General features: G+C 43.9%; 1 protein-coding gene across 1 annotated transcript in view; it reads left to right on the top strand.

The window, feature by feature from the left end:
• SLC5A7 (solute carrier family 5 member 7) overlaps positions 1-17,086 on the top strand; it is a 79,165-nt gene that overhangs the window by 36,494 nt on the left and 25,585 nt on the right. Inside the window, exon 4 of the mRNA XM_030199562.1 lies at positions 72-220. Coding sequence (XP_030055422.1) covers positions 72-220 — 149 coding nt within the window. The remainder of the gene's footprint in view (positions 1-71; positions 221-17,086) is intronic.

A 17,086-nucleotide genomic window follows, 5' to 3' on the forward strand; every position in this document is an offset into this window, starting at 1 on the left:
GTTACAGTCCCAATTTTGTGAATAGGAAAATAAAAAGTGTAACAAATAATGCATTTTCTCTTTTTCACCAGGAGCTACCATAAGTGTGATAGTAGACATCAATATCCATATGGCGGTCATTGTTTCTGCCCTGATTGCCACTTTGTACACTCTAGTCGGTGGACTCTATTCTGTTGCCTACACCGATGTTGTTCAGCTATTTTGCATCTTCCTTGGACTGGTGAGTTTATGCCGTGTATTTTTTCCCACTGTTGCATACCTGAGAACAGAGAGGGATATGCTCCAGTCTCCTATGGGTGGTACAGATTGCTTGTTCTCTCTCATCACATGGAAGGCAGCAGATCTAAGGAATTGGCTCCACAAATCTCATTATATTTTATCTCTGATAAAACTTGCCATTGTAGATATATGCTAGTAATAATTAGCCTTTCAAGCATACCACCCAAAAGATAATTGAAACATTCTTTGCCACTAGCTTGAGATATTTTCCAGGTTCTTCCTCTCTAGTTACCTTTCTGCACAGTGAGGTGCAATGAAAGTTGCAGAACAGGGAGTGTAGGGCATCCCCAAGTGCAGAGATCCAATCTGATTTCATTTTTTGTCATTATGAAGGTTTCTTACCTCAAAAGTATTGAACAACTTTGCTTTCTTAAATGAAGAAATTATGCAGATTATAAGAGTTTTCTCTTCTTCAAATAGTTAATCCCTTGTGATCCATCCATTTGCACGTGCTTTGTTGCTGATAACTTTGGTTGGCCTTCATGGCTATAGCAGTGGACTCATGGGAAATCTTCCCTCACCCCCGTTCCCAGTAATCCCCTGTATGCCCTGTTTCCATATCTCATTTAGATTTGGATTTTAGATTTTTTTTAAACTTGCCTTTTCCAAATCTGAGCACAATTTAGTTTATAAGTGGGTACACAAGTTATTTCCCTGACCTTACTGCTTACAGTCTAAATTCTACTTGAGGTAATGGAGGGTGAAGTGACTTGCCCAAGAGCATAAAGAGTGTTGGTTGTGGAAGCAGGAGTTGAGCCCTGGATTTCTTGGTTCTTGGCCTATTGAACCACTAGTTCACTTTTCTACTCCAAAGTACAAGAACAATGGGTTGGACTAATTCAGAGAGAAGCAAGAATTACGGCTGTTAGCTGATGAACATTGCGAAGGGCACAGAACTAAAAATAAGTCAGTAAACATAGAAACACCTTTTTGGAAAGAAGTATAAAACATTTAAAATGAAATGTTTTCTTTTTTCATTTTATATTATCAAAATTATCATTTAGTGTGGACATTTCTTTCATTGTTAAACTAAAGGAAAGACAGAGCATCAGCTTAAGTTCAATCTTTGTATCCCCTTCTTCCAGGGTTGGTAATTTAGAAATAGAAGTGAATACACAGGGTTTAATTTTCAGTAGAAACAAACAAAACCAAGGTTTGATTGAGCATTTATGTTATGACATCAATCATAGACATGAACCAGAGCAGTATAAAGCATTTTCAAAATATTTTCAGCTTCTTGTTATTTGAAAACTTTAAACGTGGGATTAATTTTATAAGTGACTTGAGTGTGTCAAATAGCATTTTTAGTACCTTTAAATATAATGCTGCTGAAAATACATATAACTTACAATTTCTTATCCTTTTAAATTTACTGTAAACAGTGGCTCTGCTACTGAATACTGACCTCATAGACCTAATTTTATTTACTGTCCAGTTGATAATCAAAGCAATTTAAGTAGGCCTGGAGCCAGCAAACCAATTATACACTGCAGCACTTAATCAGGCAGTGCTGCTGAATATCAGCACAAACCAGCCATTTTGGAGCCGGGCCACACAAGGGCATTATAGGATGGAGCTGGGGAGGAGTTATGTGGGTGCTGGCAATAATCAGTGTTGGCACTCACATAGCTAACTGAGAATGTAGGACCACATAAAGAGCAGCCTGAAACTTGCCCGGTTAGCTATGTGGGTCCTGTACTGAATATCAGCCATGACCCACATAACTTCCGGTACAGGCCAACACATTACCAGCATCCTCCCCTCCCTTCCAGCCTCCCAAACAAAGCTCAGGCCCTCCTCCAACCCCCCCCCCCCCCCCCACACCCCACACACACACACACACACACTAGTTATAATAGGCCTCTCTGGGCCTATCTTCACCTTATTAGTGGTCCAGCAAGGTGATGGGAATGGTTGTGTTTTGAAAATGGCTGCTGCAACCTCTAGCAGTAGTCTTAAAATATTACTGCTAGTATTACAAGACTACCGCTAGAAGTTGTGGTGGCCATTTCCAAGACACAGCCATTAGCGGCTAGAGTGAGTGAGCTTCCCCGTTGCCCCCATTGCTCCGCTGGACCACCAGTGAGGTGGTTAGCCCCAGGGGACCTATTCTGTTGGTAGAACGGAGGGAAAGAAGGGGGCACAAGCCTTGTCGTATTTTCAATATAGTCTTGCATAAACATCTAAGAGGGGAGTTATCAACAAGGGCTACCGTAAAGATGTGTTACTTTAGTATTCTAGGCAAAGTATAGTGTAGCTAAATATCCAGCTTAAACCATCCCCAAGTAGAAGCTTTACCAGTAGACTCTCAATTCTTAAGCAAATCTTCTTTCTTTCTTTCTTTCTTTATTTATTTATTTATTCATGACATTTATACCCCACATTAGCCCAAAATAGACTCAAGTTCAATGTGGCTTACAAACAATAAAGTGAATAAAACATAATAATGTACAGAATATAACACAAATTACAATAACTTCAAGAAGCAAATGAATACATGTGCAGTAAGTAACCAGGGATTTAGACTATCTCAAGGACAAACAAATAAGGGTGGATAGGTGAGAGCATAATTAGGCAGGACTATATAGGAAACAAGATTAAGAAAAGGGTGTGGATAAAATTCAAATAGAGTTATTTGTATTCAGAAAGGCCAGACTGAAGATATGTGTTTTTAGAGACTTCTAAAAGTTAGACATCATCTGTAAACTTGATTGATTTAGGAAGATAATTCCAAATGTTGGTGCCTTGATAGGAGAAATTAGCAGAGTGAATTGTTTTATATATCACATTCTTACAGATAGGGAAATGTAAGACAAGATATTCTCTAGATGATGAAACAGCATTATGAGGGGATAATTCAATAAGATTATTCATATATGATGGGGCTTGACCAAACAGGATTTGGTGAATGAAAATGCATATTGTAGTACTCAGAATAAACAAAGAAAATCCTGTTTACAGTTCAGTTGCTTAAAAGAGAATTGTTGCCTTCTGCACTTAGAGTCTGTATCTAACCATCCCAGAGGCAAGGAGATGGCCAGAACCTCAACCCAACAGAGAGGAAAAACTGTAACACTCAAAGGAGAATAAGGGGGAGAAACTCAGTGAAAATAGATGAGGAATGACTTGGGAAATGGTTAAAAATCTTGATTGAATTAGAGTAGATTAAGCAGGAATCAGCCCTAGAACAGCTGCTGATCACAAAGCATGTTAGCAAAACTGGGCTCTCTCACACAGCCTGCAGGGGCAGAGAGTAAGGACTGCTCCTAGCTCAGAGCAAACAGCCAATAGGGAAAGCTGACTATTCAATCACAGGATACTGCAAACTATAGGGAAGCCCCATTACACAGTGCTATCTATTACACAGGCAATGCAATTAAATACAAATAATACTCATATTAAATAAACGTCACAATATACCCTGCCTCCATGAATATGGGGGTAGAATAGCAGGGTTTCCTGGTTGCTGGGCAAACCTTTTCCTTCATAGTCTCTCCATTCATGGATCCTATACTACATAGACTCCCTTAACAAGGGAGTCTTTCAGGCTTATTTTCGAAAGTGATCGCCGGCCATCTTCCGACATAAATCGGGAGATGGCCGGCGATCTCGCAAAAGCGGCGAAATCGGTATAATTGACAGTGGCGTTTTTGACAGCATCGCTGCTTTCCCGTCGCCGTGCTGGCGAAAGTTCATGGGAGCGTGTCAGCGGCGAAGCAAAGGCGGGACATGGGCGGGCATGGGCGTGGCTACCAGATGGCCGGCTTTTGCGGATAATGGGGAAAAAACGGTGTTAATCAGTATTTCACCGGGTTTACTTGGTCCTTTAATTTTCACGACCAAGCCTCAAAAAGGTGCCCCAATTGACCAGATGACCACCGGAGGGAATAGGGGATGACCTCCCCATACTCCCCTAATGGTCACCAACCCCCTCCCACACTAAAAAAATAAAAATACAACTCTTTTTTGCCAGTCTGTATGCCAGCCTCAAATGTCAAACCCAGCTCCCTCACAGCAGTATGCAGATCCCTCGAGCAGTTTTTAATGGGTGCAGTGCACTTCAGGCAGGCAGACCCAGGTCCATCCCCGCCCTACCTGTTACACTTGTGGTGCTAAGTGTTGAGCCCTCCAACCTCTCCCCAAAACCCACTGTACCCACATGTAGGTGCCCCCCTTCGCCCATAAGGGCTATGGTAATGGTGTAGAGTTGTGGTGAGTGGGTTTTGGGGGGATTTGGGGGGCTCAGCACCCAAGGTAAGGGAGCTATGGACCTGGGAGCTATTTGTATATATTTTTTTAATTTTTAGAAGTGCCCCCTAGGGTACCCAGTTGGTGTCCTGGCATGTCAGGGGGACCAGTGCACTACAAATGCTGGCTCCTCCCACGACCAAATGCCTTGGATTTCGCCGAGTTTGAGATGGCCGGCATTTTTTCCATTATCACTGAAAAACAAAACCAGCGATCTCAAACCCGGCGAACTCTGGCATTTAGCCGGGCTAAACCGTATTATCGAAAAAAAAAGATGGCCGGCCACCTTTTTGAAAATATGTTTCTGGCCAGCTGTTGCGCAGCCGCCAAAGTAGATCGCCAGTGACCTATTTCGCCGGCAACGTTCGATTATGCTCCTCTTTGTCTACAATATCTCCTCTAATAGTCAAACTCCTGAGTGGAGCTTCTCTCTACTTATCCCATTGGGTTTGAGGGTCAAGCTGATGTTCCACTCTTTAATAGCAGACAGAGGGGTAAGTTATATCTCTATCCAGCTTATTTTCAAAAGAGAAAGACGGCCATATTTCGACCCAAATCGGGAGATAGGCGTCTTTCTCCCGTGGGCGAACAAATCGGTATAATCGAAAGCCGATTTTGGTCGTCTTCAACTGCACTCCGTCACAGGAACGAACAAAGTGGATGGGGGCATGTCGGAGGCGTGGCAAAGGTGGGACTGGGGCATGGTTATCGGCCGAGGAGAGATGGGCGTCTTTAGCTGATAATCGAAACAAGAAGGGTGTTTTTGACGAGAATTTGGTCCGCTTTATTTGGACCCTTTTTTTCAGATCCAAGTCCCAAAAAAGTGCCCCAACTGACCAGATGACCACCGGAGGGAATCGGGGATCACCTCCCCTGACTCCCCCAGTGGTCAACCCCCTCCCACCAAAAAAAACCCACTTTACAAACTTTTTTTCCCAGCCTGTATGCCAGCCTCAAAGGCCGTACCCATCTTAATGACAGCAGAATGTGTTCCATCCTGTGACAGCCTTTCCCTGGTTCTGATGTGGCTCTCGGGTGAGTGTGACACCTTTTCTGATAAGGGCACTGCAGAGTTAAGGGCAGTGCATTGTGGTGGGTGTAGGGTATTGGGCTCCGTGATTCCACTAGCTTGTGTTCAATGCTCATGATGTTGGTAGTTGGTAGGCTCTACTCCCATGGTGCTTTTCCCCCTGCTTACTGGGTCAGAGTGTGTCCTGTTTTGTTTCCGGTAGTCCATGAGGTAGTGGTCATTTTTGTAAGCCAGTTTTAGCTCCCTTTCATGTGTTACCCACGTTATTGAAAGTGGCCATTGTATAGCATTCTGCCAGATCTGACCTACTGCTAATCTCAGTACCAAACTGTCTCTCACCCACGATCTCTTTATCTCTCGCTCCCTTCAACTGCTCACCCTAACCGAAACCTGGATCTCCCCGGAAGACTCTGCCTCAGTTGCAGCCCTCTGCCATGGAGGCTATCTCTTCTCCCACACGCCCCGCCCAGTTGGCCGCGGCGGAGGCGTTGGGCTACTACTCTCACCCTCCTGTAGTTTCCAACCCCTCCACCTACCGCAGTCTCACTGCTTCTCATCCTTTGAAGCCCATTCCATCCGGCTATTCTACCCGCTACCACTCAGAGTGGCAGTCATTTACCGCCCCCCTGATAAATCCTTCCCTTCCTTCCTCACCAACTTTGATGCTTGGCTCTCCGTCTTTCTTGACCCTTCATCTCCGTCCCTCATTCTCGGAGACTTTAACGTACATGCTGATGACCTATCCGACCCCCATGCTTCTAAGTTCCTCACCCTAACATCCTCCTTCAACCTCCAGCTGTGCTCCACCACCCCTACTCACCGTGACGGCCATTGTCTTGACCTCGTCCTCTCCTCCTCCGGCTCACCCTCCAATTTCCACATCTCAGCTCTTCCTCTCTCCGATCATCACCTGATCACATTCACACTTCTTCACCCCCCCCCCCTCCACCCCGTCCAACTTTAACCACCACCTCCAGGAACCTCCAGGCTATTGACCCCTCCACCTTATCATCTACTATCTCTAATCTCCTCCCCTCCATCACGTCCTCCGAAACTGTCGACAAAGCGGTCTCCGCTTACAATACCGCTCTCTCCTCTGCTTTGGACACCCTCGCACCATCCATCTCCCGTCCCACAAAGCGCACCAATCCCCAGCCCTGGCTGACTCCTTGCATCCGTTACCTTCGCTCCTGCACCCGATCCGCTGAGCGCCTCTGGAGGACATCTCGTACCCTTTCAGACTTCCTCCACTACAAATTCATGCTATCCTCCCTCCACTCCTCCCTATTCCGTGCAAAACAGGACTATTACACCCAATTGACCAATTCTCTCAGCTCCAACCCTCGTCGTCTCTTCACCACACTTAACTCCCTCCTAAAAGTGCCCCCCCCCGCTCCTACTCCCCCTTCTCTCTCTCCTCAATCACTGGCCGACTATTTCCGCGACAAAGTGCAAAAGATCAACCTTGAGTTTACGACCAAGTCTCCACCTCCTCTTCACCCTTTAACCCTCTCCCTCAACCAACCTACCCAGGCCTCTTTCTCCTCTTTTCCTGAGATCACCGAGGATGAAACTTCCCGCCTTCTTTCCTCCTCGAAATGCACCACCTGTTCCTCTGATCCCATCCCCACCAACCTACTCAACACCATCTCCCATACTGTCACCCCCTCCATCTGTCGCATCCTCAACCTCTCTCTCTCCACTGCAACTGTCCCTGACACCTTCAAGCATGCTGTTGTCACACCTGTCCTCAAAAAACCTTCACTTGACCCTACCTGCCCCTCCAACTACCGCCCCATCTCTCTTTTACCCTTCCTTTCCAAAATACTTGAGCGCGCCGTTCACAGCCGCTGCCTTGATTTTCTCTCCTCTCATGCCATCCTCGATCCACTTCAATCCGGTTTTCGCCCTCTGCACTCGACAGAAACGGCACTCTCTAAAGTTTGCAATGACCTGCTCCTGGCCAAATCCAGAGGTCACTACTCCATCCTCATCCCCCTCGATCTTTCCGCCGCGATTGACACTGTCAATCATGATTTACTTCTTGCCACGCTGTCGTCTTTTGGGTTCCAAGGCCCTGTCCTCTCCTGGTTCTCCTCTTATCTCTCCCACCGCACCTTCAGGGTACACTCCCATGGATCTTCCTCCACTCCCATCCCACTATCTGTTGGAGTTCCCCAGGGATCTGTCCTTGGACCCCTTCTCTTCTCAATCTACACCTCTTCCCTGGGCTCGCTGATCTCGTCTCATGGTTTTCAGTATCATCTCTATGCTGATGACACCCAGCTATACCTCTCCACACCTGACATCACCGCGGAGACCCAGGCCAAGGTATCGGCCTGTTTATCCGACATTGCGGCATGGATGTCCAACCGCCACCTGAAGCTGAACATGTCCAAGACCGAGCTCCTCGTCTTTCCTCCTAAACCCACTTCTCCTCTTCCTCCACTCTCTATCTCAGTTGATAACACCCTCATCCTCCCCGTCCCATCTGCCCGCAACCTCGGAGTCATCTTCAACTCCTCTCTCTCCTTCTCTGCGCATATCCAACAGACTGCCAAGACCTGTCGCTTCTTCCTCTTCAACATCAGCAAAATTCGCCCTTTCCTCTCTGAGCACACCACCAGAACTCTCGTCCACGCTCTCATTACCTCTCGCCTTGATTACTGCAACTTACTCCTCACCGGCCTCCCACTCAGCCATCTATCCCCCCTTCAATCCGTTCAGAACGCTGCTGCACGTCTTATATTCCGCCAAAACCGAAATACTCATATCACCCCTCTCCTCAAATCACTTCATTGGCTTCCGATCAGATATCGCATACAATTCAAGCTCCTCCTCCTTACCTATAAATGCACTCAGTCTGCGGCTCCTTCACTACCTCTCCACCCTCATCTCCCCCTATGTTCCCGCCCGTAACCTCCGCTCACAGGACAAAGCCCTTCTCTCAGTACCCTTCTCCACCACTGCCAACTCCAGGCTCCGCTCATTCTGCCTTGCCTCACCCTATGCCTGGAACAATCTTCCTTTACCCATATGCCATGCCCCCTCCCTACCCATCTTCAAATCTCTGCTTAAAACTCACCTCTTCAATGCTGCCTTCGGCGCCTAACCGCTCGAGAAATATAGAATGCCCCAATCTATCCACCCTATCAGATTAACTGTTCACTCGTCCTCTAGATTGTACACTTGTCTTTAGATTGTTCTCTTGTCTTTTAGATTGTAAGCCCTTTGAGCAGGGACTGTCCTTCTATGTTTAAATTGTACAGCGCTGCGTAACCCTAGTAGCGCTTTAGAAATGTTAGTTAGTTAGTTACCAGGGAGACTCTTTGCCAGTGGGGCACAACCTCTGATCTGCAGTTAACTGTGAGTAAGCGTGCTTATTCAAATAAAGGACGTTTTCGGAGACATTAGTCTTCAGATGTCAACTGGTGTGCCAAGGTTCTACAGCAGCAACAAGTCCTAGAGGCCTGCGTGTATGCAGGTCCCTGGAGCACTTTTAGTGGGTACCGCCATGCACTTCAGGCAGGCGGACCCAGGCCCATCCCCTCTACCTGTAACACTTGTGGTGGTAAATGGGAGGCCTCCAAAACCCACTGTACCCACATGTAGGTGCCCCCTTCAACCCTAAGAGCTATGGTAGTGTTGTACATTTGTAGATAGTGGGTTTTGGGGGAGGGGGTTGGGGTTGGGGGCTCAGCACCCATGGTAAGGGAGCTATGCATGTGGGAGCTGTTTCTGAAATCCACCGCACTGACCTCTAGGGTGCCCAGTTGGGGTCCTGGCATGTCAGGGGGGCCAGTGTACTATGAATCCTGGCCCCTCCCACGACCAAATGACTCAGCTTAGGACGTTTTTGAGCTGGCCGGTTTTAGTTTTCATTATCGCTAAAAAAAAAAAACTGCCCAGCTCAGAAACGAACAAATCCATGCATTTGGTCCGTACAAATCATATTTTCGGAAAAAAAAGACGTCCATTTTTTTTTCGAAAATACGGTTTGTCCCTTCTCTTCACTTACACGTTTTCGGACATAGACGCCCATGGAGATAGGCATTCGCGTTCGATTATGCCCCTCCACAGCTTTTATATTCATTTCACCATATACTCAAATTCAAAACTCAAAGGAGGTCTCATACTGGAAATAAACTAATTAGCACACTTTTTAAGCTTAGTTTTTGGGCCTCTCTCTTGTTCATCAGGCAAAAGAACGCCGCCACAAAATCCAATACATAATCCACCAATAAAATCTACCACACTCACCTTAGGGGTTTCTGGCTTATATAAGGTCAGGTAGAACCATTGCAGCTGTTCTAAGAGGGGAAGCTATAGCAGAATTGTACTCACCTCCTCTCTACTCTAAATTGGGATGGTCTGCATCCAGGAACACTGGGTTAGTGAGGCTTCTGAAAAGCTCCTTACATACTTATGAAATAATAAAGTCACGTAGGGAGCAAAACAATATCTTGAGGTTCTTTTTGAGTTCTTAAAACTTTCTTCTGTAGCTTCTCTTCCATGACTTTTAACATAACATCTTGAAAATCCAACATAGAAGTATAGCTTTCTAGCATATGGCTGTGAGTTTATTATTCTACCTATGATTAAAAGGACACTTGTACATTAGAGTTACTTCAGAAAACTTAAGGGTCAACTTTCAGACTCCACAGTTGGCTTTTCATTTAAGTACAGGAAGAAAGAGAGGCACAAAAGAGCCACAACACCAATCCAAAGATATGAGAAGGAGCAGCCAAACAAACCAACCAGTGACTGAACAGTCTAATTAAATTTATTAAAAAGCAGCCTTTGGTAAACCAGTGTGTTTGTATTCTCCTACTATACAGGCATGTTAAGGAAAGCCCAATGTATTTTGGCAGAAGACTGTCAGCATCAGGAGCACATTGAGTTTTCCAGAAATCAGCGTTCTTTGAATATTCACTCTGGCCTCACTGAGCCCAGTGCAAGCAACGTTTATGCTTTGAATGTCCTATAGTAAGGTGTGTTACTTGTCCCCATGATAAGGACCTAACGTGCCACTGAGTCAGGCAGTCTGCTGCCAAAACTGTTGGGCTTTCTTTAACACATCTGTATTGTAAGACAACACAACACACTGTTTTACCGATTACATTTTATTGGACTGTTCAGCCACTGGTTGGTTGGTTGGTTTGTTTGACTGCTCCTTCTCATATCTTTTCATTTGAATACCAGCCACAGCATTCTAAGTTACACCCACACATTTAATACTAGCTGCTATCCAGCTATCGGGACTGAATATCTGGGTATGCCACGGACCACCACCAATGGCGATATTTAGCATCATCTCTATATAAATCAGGATAACATTGGACAGCTTTTTCCTGTCTTAAGTTATCTGGATAGTTATCCCAGATACTGATGTAAAATATTGCCAGCCTCTGGATAAATTCTGACTCTGTCCCAGTATTTCCCTAGCACTATCCGGGCAGTCTGTAGTGATTTTTAGAAAAGTTATCTGGATAATGCTGCTGGAAATCCATGGCTGGCTCTGCTCAGCCATACTTAACTAGGTAACAAGTATAGCTACCTGAATAATTAACTTTGAATATCAACGTCTAAGTTACATCCAAGTCAAAAAGTCTAACATAACTAATTTTATAAGCCTTGAATCTACAAAGCTACAGTTAAAAGCAAGGGCACTTTGGTTCTGATTCTATATATGGTGCCTAAAATTAACACTTACTAGGTAATTAAGCCTAAGCGTATTCTAAATACGTGTGGTATTTACTACTACTACTACTATTTAGCATTTCTATAGCGCTACAAGGCATACGCCTACATTTTCATTTGATGCATAGGATATCTTTATTGAACCAGATGGATTGGTTCTTTTTAATTTAGATTTAATTTTTACTGGTGCCATGGAGTCTAGTATTGATTTACTTAATATATCCCAATCTTTTATGAATGTTAATGAATTAGAAATGGGACCACATAAATGTCTGTCCAATTTTTATGTGGTAACTCATGGCCGCTTAAGTGATGAAGATTGACTTATGCGACTATGTGTTAGCAGGCTTAAAAATAACTAGATATTCAAAGTCGAAGTCTGCATAGGTCCTGGATTTGAATATCCAGAAATAATGCTGATTTCTGAATATTGACCCCAACCTGTTCTTTGTGCTTTGTTCACTGAAACAAAAAGGAGTATGCTTAGGCATAGTTCATTTGACTAAATCTAAGCACGTCCATTTACACCAACGAAAAACTGGTGTAAATCCCTGTGCGAAGATTTACACACATTATCCCATATTTTATAATAATGACGTAGATTTTGGAACGCCCATGAAACACCCATTTCCACACCCCCTAAGCACGCCCTTTTTTGCCTGCACACATTAGAATTTAGGTACAGTACATTACAGAATACGCTTAGCAATGTACGCATGTAAAGTGTAATTTTTGCCAATTAGTGTTCATGCTTGTTAAGAGCTGTTAACAACACTTAACAGCTTCTTAAAATAATTAATCTATGCATATAGTTATAGAATATGCCTAGATTTATGCACACTATATAGAATCCAGGGGATTGTGACCAAAAATCAGCCCAGGGAATGAAGATCCTCTCTCCAGCCCCTCTCTCACCTCAGTCCCTCATTCCTTCCTCCTTCTGCCAAACCCTATGCTGCTCCAAGAACTAGCTGCTATCACTGCAAGCCCTAGCCTCAGTGGCGTAGGAAGGGGGGGCGGGGGGCGGTCCGCCCCGGGTGCACACCGCTGGGGGGTGTCGGCTTCGCGCTGGTGCACTGCCCTCTCTGCCCCGGAACAGGTTACTTCCTGTTCCGGGACAGAGAGAGCAGTGAACCAGCGCGGAGCCGACACACCCCAGCAGCGTGCAGTCGGGGCGGATCGGCCCTCCCGCCCGTCCCTCGCCGCAGGTATACGCTCCGGGGGGGGAGGTATGCGCTCCGGGGGGGGTATGCGCTCCGGGGGGGGTGCGCTCCAGCAGGAGGAGGGTGCGCCGTGCTGCACCCGGGGGGGGGTGCGCAGCGGCGACCCGCCCCGGGTGTCAGCTCCCCTCGCTACGGCTCTGCCTAGCCTCAATTGATGTAAACAAATTCCAGCAGCGGTATGTCCCCTCCAAGTCTCCCCTCTTAAAGATGCAGGAGCTCATGAGCTGGCAGCTGTTCCTATATTGCTGGCCTGCAAACCGTTGCACCTTTAAGACTGGTTATATCAGTGGCCCATCAGGGTCCTGATTTAGCAGTCCAGCCCTGGTTAAAACTGGGGAAACAAAAGTAATGTCATCCCAACCCTCACATTTGCCACAAGATTATCCTTTATGTTCTGCTTCTAGAATTCTGTTACCCCTATTTTCTTGCGTATTATATTCACGGGCCAAGAACTGTAATGGAGCTAATTCTCACACTCCTTTTTGTTTCAGTGAACAAAGCACAAAGAACAGGTTGGGGTCAATATTCAGAAATCAGCATTATTTCTGGATATTCAAATCCAGGACCTATGCAGACTTCGACTTTGAATATCTAGTTATTTTTAAGCCTGCTAACACATAGTCGCATAAGTCAATCTTCATCACTTAAGCGGCCATGAGTTACCACATAAAAATTGGACAGACATTTATGTGGTCCCATTTCTAATTCATTAACATTCATAAAAGATTGGGATATATTAAGTAAATCAATACTAGACTCCATGGCACCAGTAAAAATTAAATCTAAATTAAAAAGAACCAATCCATCTGGTTCAATAAAGATATCCTATGCATCAAATGAAAATGTAGGCAGCTTGAAAGAAAATGGCAAAAATCCAAAACTGAAGAAAATAAATTACAATGGAAATTAGCTCTAAGACTCTATAAATATACAATAAAAAAAGACTAAAATAAACTACTAAGGAAATCTAATATAAACTGATCCTTTCAATACCAAACATATTTTCAATATAGTCAACACCCTCTTAGATACCCGAGCTTACTATCACCAACAAATCTGGTCCATCTGCTACCCAATTAGCTACATATTTTGAGCATAAAATCATAAAAATTAGAGATAACGTTATAATGTTTAAAGGAGACCCAGAACTGACACATAACTTCACTGGTATCAAAACTGATAGATATTGGTCATCATTCTCTCCCTCTTTCATTCTCCGTGGTCAAACCGTTTCTGTTGAAATATTCATCTTCTAACTGTGTACTGGATTTCTGCACTAGTTTTCTATTAGAAGCTGTCCCTGACCTGTTTATAGAATCCCAGAGATCACATATCTCTCTTTTGCTATCCTTAGGTCATTTCCCTGCAGAAAAAAGGGTCCAAAATGTTAACCCCATCCCTAAAAATCCCCTGGCAAAAATAAATGATGTAACAAATTACAGCCCAGTAGCCTTTATCCCTTTACTAGTAAAGGTGATTGAGGGCATAGTCTCTTCCCTAATGATATGTTTAGAACCTTAGTACAAACATTAGTATTATCACACTTCGATTATTGTAATGCCATTTAGGCTGGCTGTAAGGAATCTTCTTGATAAAACTGCAAACAGCTCAAAATACAGCAGCCAAATTAGTCTACAAGGCTATGAGATTTAAAAGTGCAGTCCCTTTTGCTTGTCAAATCACACTGGCTCCCAATCAAAGCCAGAATAACATTCAGTGTCCCTTTTACTAAGGTGTGCTGAAAAATGGCCTGTGCTGGTGTAGGCGCGTGTTTTGCACATGCGTAGGTCCATTTTTCAGAGCACCTGGTAAAAAAGCCCTTTTTTGTGGCTGAAACTGGACGTATGGCAAAATTAAAACCGGCAAGCGTCCATTTTCGGCCTGAGACCTTACCGCCAACCATTGACTTAGCAGTAAGGTCTCATGTGTTAACTGGGCGGTAATCATCAGCGTGCGTAAACTGCCGATTACCGCTGGCTAAGCTCCACGTCTACCGTGTGTTTTGGATGCACATCAAAAATGGAATTACTGCCTGGGGCACGCGAGAGGTAGGCGGTAGTTCCAATTTGACGCACATCGGATGCACGTAGGCACCTACATGCCTTAGTAAAATAGCCCCTAAAACTATGTACATTTGTTTTCAAAACTCTATATGGCTTAACCCCTGTTTATATGCAACCTTTAATTGATCTCCCCCTTCGCACACTCTCCCTGGTTCAAGAGATTATCTAACCCTCCACTATCCCAGTTTCAAAAATCTGATCTACAAGTCAATCTACATGTCAAGATTCTCTTACCTCTGTACCAAATGGTGGAATTCCCTCCCAAAATTCATCAGATAGGAACCTAAGTATTTAATCTTTCTGTTTAAGCAATTTCACACCAATGATCATAATTAATTTAAACCCCTAATTGTACAATTATTCAATTTCTCAGTTCCATTAAAATCGTTATTATACATGGATGATTATCAATTGTTACCTTTTTGCATCTAGCATGCATTTCTATATTACAAATTGTAATTACTCAATCCTCATTATTTTATTACTACTTAATGTATACTATCCTGCATCACTTTTTGTACTGTTAATCACAATAAGTTGTTAGCCACATTGAACCTGATCTATTGGGATAGAAATTAAATAAATAAAGTTATACACTAACCCTGGTCGTTTAAGTGTTGAATATCAGTATTTAAGTGGCCAAATGCTGACTCCGCCTCCAGAATGCCCCCAGTATAGCCGGTTTTGTGTTCGGTGCTAACTGTGATAAGACAGCAGCACTTAACTGGTTAAGTGCTGCTGAATAGCCCTGACCAAGCGATTTAACCAGTCAGCGGCAGCTAAATCATTTCGAATATCAGGCAGGTTTTTTGTAATTTTTCTGTTTTTGAAAATACAAATCAAAAATATTTTGCTGGATATAACAAAAGGTTCAGATCATTCACTATAGTTACTATCCAAAAACCACTTAAAGGGTTTTCCTGTAGATTATTATCTTTTGTAGAATCCTGTAAGTAAAGCTTAGCATAGGTTTCGAAAACATTATTCTTTTGTGTAAATGATGAGCCTTTTCTGCAATGGAGCCAATGCTGCATTTAAATGATGTGATATTACTTGATGGGACATTATAAAGAGCCATAATAGTATTACTGAGATGCACCATCAATCTTCCATGTCCTGCATCTTTTTGTTTTTGTACTATCTATGTCCTTTTCTCAGTCTTTCTAAAACTGCCAAGTCTTTCATAAACAGGAGATTCAGTGATCATTTTCCTTTTCTTCTACATTCATTCTTTCTTTACTGCCTGCTGCTGTTTCAACTGGCAGGAAGGAACCTGTGAGATTTAGAACTGAGTCTACAGGGAGCAATTAGAATAAACCTCCTTATAGTTCATAAATTTCAAGTGATGGGGATGACACATTTCAATGCTTTTTCCATGGGTAGATAGCTCTTTATTTGCAGAAGAAACCCCATTGAAAATCCACCTCACCCACCTCATCCCCACAGGTAAAATTACCCACTCTGATCACAATGCAGGTACTTTCACCCATGGCAGAAAACTGATGGAGAAGGGGAAGGGGATGGTGAAATGAAGGGAGGAAATCTTTGAGCAGAGCTTTCAGTTTGAAAACCCATGTGCATTTTTAGTGAGTAAAGCAGAAATGCCAAGTTACCCAGTTCAGGCTGGAAATTTTGGGACAGTCCTGGATTTCTGATCAACCCATCCTGGTGCATTATTGGACTTGCAGCATGGATTTCAATGGTCAGGATCAGGCACTACAAATCCCAAACTGCTTTGGGATGTAAGTTCAAAACCAATACTGGCCAAAAGGTCTCTGGCCAGGAGCCGGGTAACTTGGCAACTCTGCTAAAGGTGTGCCTTCTTCAAAGCAGGTACAAATGTACATGCCAAATAGCCAGCCCTATTCTCGTGGTGATCTAGAACAGCAGTGGCTCCTGCTGGTACCTTGTGAGTTCTAATGTGCATAGACTACAGACTCAGACATTCACCCAGGAAATAGGATATGATAGATACCTTTTATATGATGCCAGCCGAACAATCACCTCACATAGCTTCTGGTTACAAATAAAAGGTTCTCATGGCAATCTTTTGCCTCCCTTGCACAGGAAGGGGGTATGAAGGGTCTGGACTGCAGAGATTTGTGGCTACATCTCCATAGTGCAAAAACAAAATAGAATATCAGAGCAAAAACCCAAAGAAAAAGAAAAGAGACATAAGAACAGCCATACTGGGTCAGATCAATGGTCCATCTAGCCCAGTATCCTGTTTCCAACAGTGTCCAAGCCAGGTCACAATACCTGGCAGAATCCCAAATAGTAGCAACATTCCATGCTAGCAATCCCATGGCAAACAATGGTTTCCCCATGTCTGTCTCAATAGCAGACTATGGACATTTCCTCCAAGAACTTGTCCAAACCTTTTACAAACCCAGATACTCTAACCACTGTTACTAGATCCTCCATCAAAGAGTTCCAGAGCTTAACTATTTATTGAGTGAAAAAAAAAAACATTTCTTCCTATTTCTTTTGAAAGTATTTCTAGGTAACTTCCTTGAGTGTAGCTTCAAATGTACCAGTGCATA

Source organism: Microcaecilia unicolor, chromosome 4 (assembly GCF_901765095.1).
Source record: "Microcaecilia unicolor chromosome 4, aMicUni1.1, whole genome shotgun sequence".
NCBI classification, from domain to species: domain Eukaryota; kingdom Metazoa; phylum Chordata; class Amphibia; order Gymnophiona; family Siphonopidae; genus Microcaecilia; species Microcaecilia unicolor.